At 47.3% G+C, this 13,107-nt stretch overlaps 1 protein-coding gene across 3 annotated transcripts in view; it reads left to right on the top strand.

The window, feature by feature from the left end:
• The window catches only part of RTP4 (receptor transporter protein 4), a 37,246-nt gene extending 24,811 nt beyond the window's left edge, over positions 1 to 12,435 (top strand). The window contains exons 1-3 of one of the 3 annotated variants that reach the window (XM_077754398.1): positions 6,657 to 7,009; positions 8,920 to 9,132; positions 10,624 to 12,435. In XM_077754398.1, the coding sequence (XP_077610524.1) occupies positions 8,951 to 9,132; positions 10,624 to 11,653 (1,212 nt within the window). In that variant the 5' untranslated portion in view covers positions 6,657 to 7,009; positions 8,920 to 8,950 and the 3' untranslated portion in view covers positions 11,654 to 12,435. Of the gene's footprint in view, positions 1 to 6,656; positions 7,010 to 8,767; positions 9,133 to 10,623 lie in introns of those variants that run through there. The other 2 variants (XM_077754399.1, XM_077754397.1) reach the window with 2 other exon arrangements.
• Positions 12,436 to 13,107: the final 672 nt, after the last annotated feature.

The raw sequence follows: 13,107 nt of genomic DNA, 5'->3' as shown, positions 1-13,107 counted from the left end.
TGGAATGACAGTCTTGTTCAGTTGTCCCTTATATCCCATGAAAGCTCTTCTTGTACCTTTCCTCTCAGTCCCGCCCTTGGGGTTACCAGGGACAAGCTTGCATCCTTCTGCACACACCTAAGGTCTTTGGCTATTCCAGCTAACCCTCCATCTCGTGGATCTTCCCTTCCTCAAGATACATATTTACTTCACCACCCCTCCTTTGTCTTAGGCACTGACCTCTACACACCATCTTCTGTCTCTTCTAGATCTTCTTTTTACCTACTCCCCAGCTCTCTCTTAGGGAAAAGTAAGCTCTACCAGGAGGGAGACTTTCAACCTTCAGAGGACTGCTCTAAAGTTCACTTCTCTACTACCCTCTTGGGACACGCTAAGGCTCTGGATTACATGACTATGGGATACAGAAAGACCCTTTTGCACCCCTTTTGGTAGATCCAGAGCCTCAACCCATCCACAGAAGGCCAGCACTAGGACTGAACCCGAGACCATCCAAGCCAATGCTTTCTGACGCAGAAAGGAAGCTAAGGCAGGAAGATGCCTGGCAATGGTGCGTGTGCAGACCATGGCAATCAGCCGTGGATTCAAATCTATGTCCTCTCACCTGAATCGGATCCATTTTGTTTATCAAATTCCCTGGGGATAGTATCCCATTTTTTTTCTCCCTAAATATCTGTGCCAGAATAATTTTTCAGCTCAGTGCCACCCAGGAGTGCTCTGAATATTCATTTCCTGAGCCTCTGGAGCTTAACGAGAACAAAAAGTGGATCCAAAAGTTAATCTGTTATTGGGTGACATGGATTATAACAAATACAAAGTGGGAGAAAACACAAAAAGTAAAGCCTCGGAGTGTTTACAGCCCTATGACATTCATCAGGCTGTGACCAGAATTGGACACGACAGAGCATTATAAATCGTGGGGCTGGAAGGGAAGAGCAAGGAGAGAAAACTGCGGCAGTGCTGATGCCCACAGCCACATTCATCACCTGCAATCTCCCAGGTGCCTGCCTTCAGAGCAGGTCTTGTGCACAGCGTGGTTTGTTCAGAAGCAGTCGCTCTCACTGCTCACTGAGCTCTCTGCAGATCTGACACACGCTACTGATACTCAATAATTAAACGTGCTCACAGGGCCAGCTAAGCCCCTCCTCACCGAAACAAGGTTATAATGAATCTGGATTTTGAAAAATGAAATGGAAGAAAAAAAATCTCTGAAGAGTTGGCAGGGAGAGAGAGAGAGAACTGACCTCTTTTCCTCCAACAATGGAAAAACCTAACCCTCAATCTCATGGCCAGGAATGAAGAGCACCCCACAGAGAGGTATAAGAGCCAGGGCTGGGAAACCAATCTGGGGAATGAACGGGGAGAAATCAATAACTTCGTGAGAGACTTTAGGTCAGATTTGAAGATTGCTCCAACACCCATCTCTTAAACTGTCCTTGGGGGGACAACATTGCCAGGTATCTACCTAGAGGTCAAGATCAGGGATCCTTTAATACACTCACCAAACCACCCCTGGGGGACCTTGCGGTTTTGAGCCTGCTCGCCTCCTGCTGCTGGCCTGGGTGCTTGACCTCTCTTTTGCACAGGTTCAAAATTCTCAGTGATACCAGGACCTCCCCAAGGCCTGAGCAGCACTGTCATGGCCAGCCTGAGGCTGCAGAGGTAAAAAGCCAAGTTCTGCCTCTTTGGTGTGACCGCCAGCGGCTGTGCAGCGTCCCTACCGCTTCGCATTGCGATGGCCACAGTTGATCCGCCTCCATTGCTCGTAGCTCTCTTCCTGGGATTTCAGTATGTACCACTGTTGATTACATTCGTGCATAATGACTGTGCCTTCTCTTGGACTCCATTCAAGAGAAAGCAAGGTGCTTTCTGAGGCCAGGGCAAGTCAGCCTGTCAACTCAATGACTGGACTAATCAAGGCTAACCTTGCCTTCCCGAACCACACAGTGGAAGAAAGCGCACAAGTGAGACTCAAGGACCTGGCTACACCTCCTGTCACTGCCACTCAGAATGTTAGATCTTGGCGAGTGGCACTGACTGCCTGAGCCTCAGATTTCAATGTATTAGTGACTTTTAGGTGAGAGTGTATTTCAGCATCGTCCTTGGAGTTTTTAATTTTTTTTTAATGTTTATTTTTGAGAGAGACAGAGCATGAGCAAGAAAGGGGCAGAGAGAGGGAGACACAGAGTCTGAAGCAGGCTCGAGGCTCTGAGCTGTCAGCACAGAGCCCGATGTGGAGCTCGAACTCACAGCCTGTGAGATCATGACCTGAGCTGGAGTCAGATGCCCAACTGACTGAGCCACCCAGGTGCCTCCCTTGGAGCTTTTAAAAAATACATGCCCTCTCCACCCCTCAACCTGCAGAATCAGAATTTTCAGAGGTGGGCCTGGACATCTGCATGTTATAAAGCTCCATTAAATGTATCCATTCCGGAACATTTCTTATTGAGAGTCCTAAGCCATCAAGTTACTAGAGGGACAACATAGATCTGGGGATAAAGGTACATTCTAGCAGATAAAATGCTCTAAAATTTGGTTAGAAGTCTTATCTTCTACTTTTCTTCCCCACAACACACAGACACAGACACTTTCTAAGCTCTCGGTCTAACTCTCTGTCTTCTTTCCATAAGTGGGTCCTTGTCTCTTCCTTACTGTTGCATTATTGAGTTCAAATGCTCTGATCCATCCAAACACAATGATTTCAAGCCACTGTATAGTTTTCTTTTTTGAAGTGATGCTCCTTGGTATTTTGTAGGTTTAAAAAAAATTGTTTTTAACATTTATTTATCTTTTGGGGGGACTGGGGGTGGAGAGAGAGAGGGAGACACAGAACCCGAAGCAGGCTCCAGGCTCCTAGCTGTCAGCACAGAACCCACTAAGGGGTCTGAACTCACAAACCGCAAGATTATGACCTAAGCTGAAGTCAGGTGCCCAACCAACTGAGCCACCCAGTTGCCCGCCCCTGGCATTTTGTAGTTTTGATTCATATTTATATCATATCAGCACACACATCATTTAATATAGTGGACTGGGTATTATTTCCATTTCATAGACGAAGACACTGAGGTTCAAAGCGCTCAAGTAACTCAGTAAATGTTAGAGGGGGAATGTATACCCTCGTCTATTTATTCGGAGCCCAAGCTTTTCCCCCACTGACTCACTCCAAGAATCATGTCTAAATTTGTACTTAGAATTCAAATGTTAACCATTACAAAGTGAACCAGCAAAGAATGGGACCTAGAGAGCCTTTAAAACCTCTTCCATGGTTTGGTAGTTTAATGATCTAGCGCATGTTTGGAAATCTTGATGGCTGACTGAATTCTTTCTTTCTCCCCCAGATACTATGAGTTGAGAAGAGAAAGAGTCGTTCCCCCACCCCCACCCCCACCCCCACGTGGGACCTGGCTCCTCTCCCAGAGAACGGCACAGGCATAGCTCCACCCTGTTGAGCTTACGCCTGGCTCTCTTCTCTCATTACTGCAAGCTTGGTAGGTCTTGTCTTTACAGCAGGCAGAAAGGAGGTCACACATGAGAAGCAGTGGGCTGTTCCCATGTGTATGGTGGAGGCACGTGGGGGTTGGCTTTGAGTACTTCCCACCCCTCAGGTCAGTTAGGCTTTTATAAAATCCAAGTGTGGTATGTCTGGTGAAATAGTTTTCCTTGACCGAAGGCCTTATTAGGAACAGAGAGTTCTGGGTATCTTTACTTTTTAAATTTTAAAAAAATATTTATTTATTTTTAAGAGAGAGAGTGACCGAGCAGGGGAGGGGCGGAGGGGGGGTGGTGCTGGACACAGGATCCAGTCTCCAGGCTCTGAGCTGTCAGCGCAGAGCCTGGCACAGGGCTCAATCTCAGGAACGGAGGGATCATGACCTGAGCTGAAGTCGGACGTTGAACCGACTGAGCCACCCAGGTGCCCCCTTGGGTTTCTTTAAAAAATGGTTATTTTCCTCCTTCTCCTCCTGGAAGCACAAGAAGAATTTTCTCCATCTTCATAGTGAGGAGACCTCGCAAGGTTCTTGGAGATAGAATTCACGAAAGGATGGAAATCTCTTCTAAGACTGGACCTCCTACATCTTCAATCCTTCAGTGGGTTGAAGCCCCCAGCAAGTGGCCAATGACAGTGTCGAATGTTCCGGCCAGCACCGGTTCCAGCAGCGGCAGCTTCTGCTCCTGGGCTTTTGGCTCTGGTCTGCTGTGATTTTCTGTGTCCACCTGTCTCTCCAGTTTTCAGGGCAGCAGTTTGCCCCATAAGCCCAATTCTCTAGTGGATCTAAGAAGCGTGGTTAGTTTTCAGTTTGTTGAGCTTTTTTCTTGTGAGGACTGGCAGTGATGTCTTCTCAGCTCCGTATGTGCCAGATCAGAAAATGCCTTTGTACACAAGGGAGGGAAGTGAGGAAAAATTACTTACATTCTTTGTCTTGGTTGAGGCTCAGAAAGCACAATTAGGATAATTGCTGGGTGCAGGTGGTGAATGCAAGAGGTGATCCCTGGGTGCAGTAACAATTGGGTAAAGTGAGTCAGGAACAGGAGAAAAGCCAATGAATGGTGTGGCTTTAGCCTGCTGGTTTTCTGGCACTGGTGTGCGGTGGGTGGGGGGGTGGAGGGGAGGTGCTTAAAGACTCTGCTTTAACATATCTTCATCTTCACCACAGCCTTGGGATAGAGCCTGAATAGTTCTGACTCTGGTGTTAAGACTGCCTATGTTGGAAAAGAGGAAGTGCTGTCAAGGATGGGGGTGGGTTTAGGGAGCACCTGGGTGGCTCAGTTAAGCAAAAGACTCTTGATTTCGGCTCAAGTCACGATCTCATGGTCTGTGGGATCGAGCCCCACATTGGGCTCTGCGCTGACAGCCCAGAGCCTCGCTTGAGATTCTCTCTCTCCTCTCTCTCTCTGCCCCTCCCCCACTAGTGTGCTCACTCTCCCTCTCTGTCTCAAAATAAATAAATAAACTCAAAAAAATAGAACAGGGAGGCGCCTGGGTGGCTCAGCTGGTTGAGCGTCCGACTTCGGCTCAGGTCATGATCTCAGGTTCCTGGGTTTAAGTCCCGGGTCAGGCTCTGTGCTGACAGCTAGCTCAGAGCCTGGAGCCTGCTTCGGATTCTGCGTGTGTCTCTCTCTCTGGCCCTCCCCTGCTCACACTGCCTCTCTCTCTCTCTCTTTCTCTCTCTCAGAAATAAATTTAAAAAAAGAAAGAACAGGACTCGGAGGCTCTACTTGTAGGGGCTTCTGGGTGGCCTGAGGTTGGTCACCTTCCTCTCAGGGGCTCAGCTTTCCTCAGGCTCACAGAAGACCTTTCTACCCCGAACATCCCAATGGGGGCAAACCCCAGCGCCTTGCATGGACTGCGTGAGGTCTGAAGCCAAATCGATTTTCACAGAAACTGTGAAGTAGCCTGCCCCTTTGAAAACTTGTGAGTTTTTGTTTGGGTTGTTTTGACTTTACACAGTTCTTCTGATTCTTTCTAGGATATTTATTTATTTATTATTTGTTATTTTTGTCCTTCTGGTGTGACTTTTGCTCTCTGGAATGGAGTTCTCAGGGGGTCTAGCCCTGGGCCTGAGCAGCAGCTCGCTCTGGGGGTCACACTGCTTCACTTCTTGGCTCGCTTGTTACAGGTAGCCGGCTATTGGGGCGGGGGGGGCTGGGTGTGAGCCCTCAGGGAGCCCTGGCCTCACCCAAGGAGGTCCCAGAACAGGGCTCCTGCTTACACAAAAGCAGGGTGATAGGAATGAAGGTATATCCGGAATACCTAGGAATGTATCTGTGTACCTAGGAATGCATAGTGATAGGAATGCATCTCTCTGCCCAGTCTGAATTCTTAAGTGGCTGTTGCCTCTCTGAGTCCTTATATGCACATTTATTTGTAGTTTTCTTCACCCTGTACTACTATATATATTATATACAGTAGTATACTATATATGGTATAGTAGTATGCTATATATATAATGTACTATAATATATAGTATATATATATATACTTATATAGTATATATACATATACATATAATTTAGTTTTGTTGTTATTCTCAGCATGTTTAAGGAAGGCTTTATGGCAGCTTAACAAAGAAACCTGTACCACAGCGACAACAAGTAGCAAAACCTTCTATTTGCTTGCTAAGTGCTGGTAACTATTTTTCAACTCATTCAATCCTCAGCATAGCCCTGCGAGGTAGGTGGTATGATTATCCCCATCATTTAGATGAAGAGCCCAAGGTACAGAGAAGAGAAGGGGCTTCCCCAGGCCTCCAAGGGAGAGAATGGCGAAATGAGGGTCCAGCCCCGGGTGGGCTGGCTGGGTCTGTGTTCTGAGCTGGAGGGATAAGCAGAGAAAGGTGAGGCAGGCAAGGTGAAGGTAGGTGCTCCTTCACACATCTGTCTTTCTTGATAGCCTGAGAAAGAGGATGAGCAGATGATGGTACTCGATAGGTGTGTTCTTTGTTCTTTCGAAGACAACTGCCTAATTCTGCCTTCCCTGTTCTAAGTAGTGGTAAGTATCCATAATTATGCAGCCTAGGGGCAGTGGTGAGGAGAACCAGCCCCTTCCATTGTGCTCTTCCACTACAATGTGATTTCAACACCTTCCCTCCGTTCCAGGCTGACTTTTGGCTGAGAAGTAATTCTCACTGGAGGACTAGACCTTCCAAGATGAGCCCAGGAGTCCCAGCCCAGAGAGGGACACCCTTAGAAGAGCAGCCTGAAGACTCCCATTTGGGTTACCCAAAACTGCTGCTTCTGCCTTCTGCCCGTTCATCTCTTATTACCAACCCTCTCCTTTCTTTATTTTTAAAAAATTTTTATTTTATTTGAGAGAGAGAGAGAGAGAGAGAGAATCCCAAGCAGGCTCCACGCTCAGTGCAGAGACTGACGTGGGGCTCAAACCCATGACTCTGGGACCATGACCTGAGCCAAAATCAAGAGTTGGACACTGACTGAGCCACCAAGCTGCTCCTCAACTCCTCCTTTAGACAAGCCTACACTTTCCTGGGATTTAGTGTGGCCTCAGAGAAAGGTAAGCCTTGGATCTGCCACTATTAGACAAGTCATCCTAGGGTCCAGGAGGTGAAGATATGGCTGGCATCACCCACACAGCAGGTGCTCCAAGGCTAGTATTCATTTGTCCTTATTTGAAATCCCCAAAGTAGGGGAAATGGACTTAGTGTAGGGACCATCCAGCCTCATTATTCCACAGACCGACCACCTTCAAAATTCTCTGTATGTGTTCGGCATATACCTATAGAGTTTCTGGGAGCCGAAGAGATGCTTAAAATAGAAGTAAAATTATTGCCACATTAGGGACTACATTTCTTGTTTCTCTCCTTTGACCAAATCAAGTCCCTCCAGTCCCTTCTACTCCTAAGCTAGAGTAACTACAGAAATAAATTATCAAGTGGATGGCTGCCATAAAGAGAAAAAGCTTTCCAGGCTTTAAAAAAAAAGTTTATTTATTTATTTAGAGAGAGAGAGACTGACGGGTGGGGGGAAGAGAGAAAGGAAGACAGCACAGAGCCTGACACGGGGCTCAAACCCATGAACCATGAGACCATGACTTGAGCTGGAGTTGGTTCCTTAACTGACTGAGTCACCCAGTGCCCCTAGGCTGGGGGCGGGCGGGGGGGGCGGTTTGGGAAGAAGGGAAACATGTTAAAATCTAGAAAGCCAGAGAAGGCTTAGACTGATTTGGGACACAGTAACCTTAGTGAGACTTCCGAGGATGTAAGGTCCTGCTTGTCTTATTGCCCCATTTGAGTTTAAAGTGTTTTTAAAAAATTTTTTTTTAATGTTTATTTATCTTTGAAAAAGAGAGAGGGAGACAACGTGTGAGTGGGGGAAGGGCAGAGAGAGAGGGAGACACAGAATCTGAAGCAGGCTCCAGGCTCTGAGCTGTCAGCACAGAGCCCGATGTGGGCCTTGAACTCCCGAGCTGTGAGATCATGACCTGAGCCGAAGTCGGATGCTTAACTGACCAAGCCCCCTGGGTACCCCAACTCCCCGCCCCTCATATGAGTTTAAACTACAGAGGAACAGAGCTCACTTTCTAGAATCTCAGACTCTGAGGTAGTAGTGACTTGTAGGTGGTCTAGCCCCAGTCCCTCACCCCATGCATGGGAATTCTCTCCACCCCGTCCCCCAAGATGGCTCCCACACCTGCCTGCATCCTGCCCTGCAAGATAATTTACAGGGCAAATGGCAGAGTTAAATAAAGCCTGGACCCAGGACCCAGTGAGCTCTCAAGAGACCCACCCATCAGGTCAGCTTTCAAGATGGTTCCCCCCATCCTAGCTCTAGAGTGCCAGCCTAGAAGCCTCAAATACCATCCTCAGCTTCTTCTCAAAGAAGAGATGGGTAGAGACATCACAGGTTTTTGGAGCCACACAGGCTTGGGTTCAAGTCTCGCCTGCCTATACTGCTCACTGGCTCCAGGGCTTTGGGCAAGGTGCCCCAGCTGTCTGTGCTACTCACCTGCAAAAGACCAGGATTAACCCCGCCCCACCGCCAGCCCAGGGGATGTGGTGAGGAGTCACTGGGTGCATGAGACAGACCAGCATTGGACACATGCTTCCACACCTACCTTCCCACGTCTGCATGAGAGTGTGAGCATCTATGGGGATAGAAACTGCTTTCTTAGTCAGTGGTATTTATCCCAGAGCTGAGCATAGTGCTTTTGCCTGGTGTAAAAATAAGAGAAAAATAAAATACTCAAGTAACTTACAAGTGCCCCCAGAATCAAGAACAGAGCTCTGTATTCAGATAATCTCTTAAAGAGTTCTGTTCACAAACTAGCAAAACTCTGCTGCCCTCTGTCTTCTGAACAAAGACCTGTGCTGTGTACTCAGTCTAAAACGAAACTTAAGAAAATAGCTGACGTGCATTCCTGACAGAGAAACCGAAACTGATGTGTTTTTTTTTCCCTCTTGCAAGTTGCCAGATAAAACTGAGTTACTCCCGAAACATGGCTCCCCAGCCTCAGGAGAAGAAAACCGTTTTAGATGTCGGAACATGGGACCAGATATTTCAAGAACTGATGCAGCAGGAGAAACCCCGAGCCAGATGGACCCTGAAGGTGGATGCGAATCTCGACCCAAGCTGCCTTGCAGAAGGGTGGAAGCAGTACGAGATGAGAGGATTTGGCAGGTGAGTGAGGGTCTGCCCTTCAGTGGGCATTCTCGGACAAAGAGGCCAGCCTAGCCTCAGCATCACCCTTGGGTTCCTTCCAGAACGTGTTAAAGGAACAAATGACACCAGGATCTCCCTTTGCACGGTATTGTTTAGTATGTAAATGCCCCCATTTTGTTTAATGCAGGAAGTTTCTTCTTTTACGAGGCTTCCTCCCTAAACCTGAGTGGAAACAATAAATGGGATTCTAGGGCACCGGGGTGGCTCAGTAATTAAGATCCGACTTCGGCTCAAGTCATGATCTCACGGTTCGTGGGTTCAAGGTCCACGTCGGGCTCTGGAGCTTGCAGCCTGCTGGATTCTGTGTGTCCTTCTTTCTCTGGCCCTCCCTCACTTGCACTCTGTTTCTCTCTCTTCCTCTCTCTCTTGCAAAATGAAAAAACATTACAAAAAAAGAAAAAAGAAAAGATGGATGCTTAACCGACGGAGCCACCCAAGCATCCCAAGCGTTCCTTCTTCTACCTTTCCATAAGAAAATGGTTTTATTTCATTAAAACAAATTTTTTTAATGTTTATTTATTCTTGAGGGAGAGAGAGAGAGAGAGACAGAGCATGAGCAGGGGAGGGCAGAGAGAGAGGGAGATACAGAATCCGAAGCAGGCTCCAGGCTCTGAGCTGGCAGCACAGGGCCCAATGTGGGGCTTAAACCCATAAACCATGAGATCATGACCTGAGCCGAAGCTGGATGCTCAACCGACTGAGCCACCCAGGCACCCCAAGATAATGGTTGTAAATATATGTATTTAAAAACAAGCTGTTTATCTCTTGATGACTCAGTTTTTTTATCTGGACATTGGGGCCAATATTGCCTACCTCAGAGGGGAGCTTTAAACGTGAAATGGGAAAATTTGCCAAGCCCTTATTTCAGCGCCTGCCTCAAAGTAGGCCCTTTATAAGTTTTCTGTGATCATCAGGAGGACCAAATTTCACTGGCAGGTGGCAGAAGGACTTTTCCCCATGAGACACCCAGGCATGTTTTACTAGCAAAGAGGTAAATGTGGGACCACATAGGATGGAAGCTATGATGGCTCACAGGAAAAAGCTTTGTTAAAAACACACTCCCTTTCATTCTTTTTTTTTTTTTTTTTAATGTTTATTCATTCATTTTGAGAGAGAGAGGGTGCAGGGAAGGAGCGGAGAGACAGGGAGAGAGAAAGAATCCCAAGCAGGCCCTCAGGTGTTAGCGCAGAGCCCGACGGGGCCTTGAACCCATGAACCGTGAGATCATGACCTGAAACTAAGTCAAGGGTTGGATGCTTACCAAGAGTTGGATGCTTACCCAGCTAAGCCACCCAGGCGCCCAGCCCTCTCATTCTTATCTGGCAATTTGTCAATATCATATGTACTTTTTCAAACTGGAAGAGATTCAGAGACTGAGGCCAGGCCAGGCCCACCTCCCTTGGGTCAGCAATCACCTGAAGGCACATGGTCTTGTCCCCTTATCTGCAGGTTCCAGTGTTCCTCATGCCATCGGAGTTGGGCTTCTGCTCAAGTGCATATCCTATGTCATATGCACCTGGAGCCCCACAAATCCCAGGGTCAGGTGATTATGCGCCTCTTTGCTCAGAGGTGCAAGAAGTGTTCCTGGTCTCGATTTGAGAACCCCGAGTTCTCCCCGGAGAGCGCCATGAGGATTCTGAAAAACGTGGTGCTGCGCATTCTGAAGAAATTCTACGAAAATGGCTTTAGGAAGTTTTCAGAGCTACCGATCATCCGGGAGGTGCCTTTGGATGGGTCCCACGACACAAAGAACTGTGAAGGATGCTCTCTCGGCTTATGCGTACTGAGATTACAGAACAGCACGACGGAGCCATCAACATCCCCATTCTCTTACATGGATATTACGAGTTCCGCATCTCCCGTTGGTCACGTGTCCAGCCAAAACCAGTGGAATGGGTATTGCTATGTCCCTAGGGGCTCAGGGTCCAGCCACACCACTGCTGAGCCCAAAGGGGAGACCAGTAGGCAGCTCACCCCAAAGGCAGACAGGCAGGCTGTGCAAGGAAATTTACAATCCACACAGAGGGCAGTGTCGCAGGCCCCCCAGAGGACATACTCTGAGGTCGTCAGGAGGGCAGGCCAACAGTCCACACAGCAGGTGTGTTCACAAGCCACACAAGGGGCAGGTATGCAGACCACGCAGGGGACAGACCCAAAGACCACATTGAGGGCAATCCCAAAAGCTCCATCAGGGTCAGACACTCAGACTCCAGGGAGAATAGTTCCCTCTAGGTCAAACCTACAGCTCACATGGACAGATTCCATGGCCACACGTGGGTTTTCGACCACCAGCGGAACTCAAGCTGTCCGGAGAAGTTCACCCAGAAATGCTGTTCCAAATGGCTATCCTATATATGCTCCGTTAATGCAACCAGATTACTTCGTTCACAACGATACATTGGACATGTTATTTTTCTGTGGTATTTGTTTCTTTTCTGTGTTAATAGTCAAATGGTTAGAAGAAGGAAGATGGCGATAAGCTTCTCTTCTTTTGTCTTAATTCCGTGGTGAACAGTGAACTGGTTGCCATTTTAGTATGACACAGAATATGCTTTGAGACCAAGCAGGGTCAAGTTTGTAAGAATAAACCCTAGTTTCCTAGATCTCCTTAGCAGATAGTCTAAAACATAACCTGGCAGATAATGGGCCCAATAAGAAATATTTGATGACTTCATAAAAGCTCTTTATTCATTCATACCCTCAATCATTTATCGGTATCAGTATACGTGTGTGTGTGTATCTATAAATACCACATCTTGGCAAGAACTGAGGGTCATGAGTGTTATCAGAAAGTTATTGTGGTAGGCAGAATAATGCACTCCCCCCCCAAAGTTATCCATGTCCTAATTCACAGAACCTGTACATATGTCACTTTACATGGCAAAAAGGACTTTACAGATGTGATTAATTCAAAGATCTTGAGATGAGGCGCTCATCCTGCCTTACCTGGATGGGCCCAATGTAATCACAGTGGTCCTTATAGAAGGGGGGCAAGAATGTCAAAGTGAGAAAAAGGAGATTTAATGATGGCAGGAGTGATGGGCCCATGCAGTGATAGGCTTTGAAGAGGGAGGAAGCAGCCACAAGCCAAGGGACGCAGGCAGCTCTTGAAGCTCATAGAGGCAAAGGAACAGATGTTCCCCCAGAGCCTCCGGAAGGAACCAGCTCTGCTGAGGTATGACTTCGACCCAGTGAGACTGATTTTAGGCTTTGGACCTTCCGAACTCTATGATAATAAAGTTGTGTTCCTTTAAGTCACTACATTTGTGGTAATTTGTTACAGCTGTAATAGGAAAATAACCCAGTTATCAATATCACTCCAAGGATCAGGCAATTATGTTTTACATTTTAACAAAAAAGAGCCATGTGTAGATTAGAAGTCTCCATACGCTGATCCCCTCTTGTTCCTCCTTCTCCACTTCTTAAGTCTACCTGCTTAAATCTACCTACTTAAGTCTACCGAATGCCCCATCCAGAAGAGACTCCCTTTGATCTGGTGACCCCTGCAGCTATCCTAATCTCTCCAGTGGCTCCAAGAGGGAATGCTTCTAAGGGGAACACAGAGGAGACTGAGAGCCTTCCCCCACCTCCTGTGGCATCTGCATGTATGGAGAAGAGTTCACACTTCCAACAGAGTTTGGAGATGCCTTAGACAGGAACACGGAAAAGCATGCAGAGAAACAGGAAATGAAAACCAAGGTGATCATTGACTGTAGGGCTCACAAAAACAGTTGTACAAGAAAGTAAACGCAGTGAGACTAAGCTATATGGCTTAGCCATGATAGCATTCAAACAGTCCTAATATTAAATATCGCGACGGNGGGGCGGGGAGGCTGCGGGTGTAAGACAGCGAAATCTTTATCTTGATGGTAGCAAATCCGTGGATGGTTTTGGAAATCGACAGGCAGAAACATGGAGTTTACCGACTAGATA

The sequence above is a fragment of the Crocuta crocuta genome, unplaced genomic scaffold (assembly GCF_008692635.1).
Source record: "Crocuta crocuta isolate KB4526 unplaced genomic scaffold, BGI_CrCroc_1.0 scaffold70, whole genome shotgun sequence".
Classification (NCBI taxonomy): Eukaryota; Metazoa; Chordata; class Mammalia; order Carnivora; family Hyaenidae; genus Crocuta; species Crocuta crocuta.
Note: the sequence above shows the minus strand (reverse complement) of the source record. Positions and strands in the feature narration are given on the sequence as shown.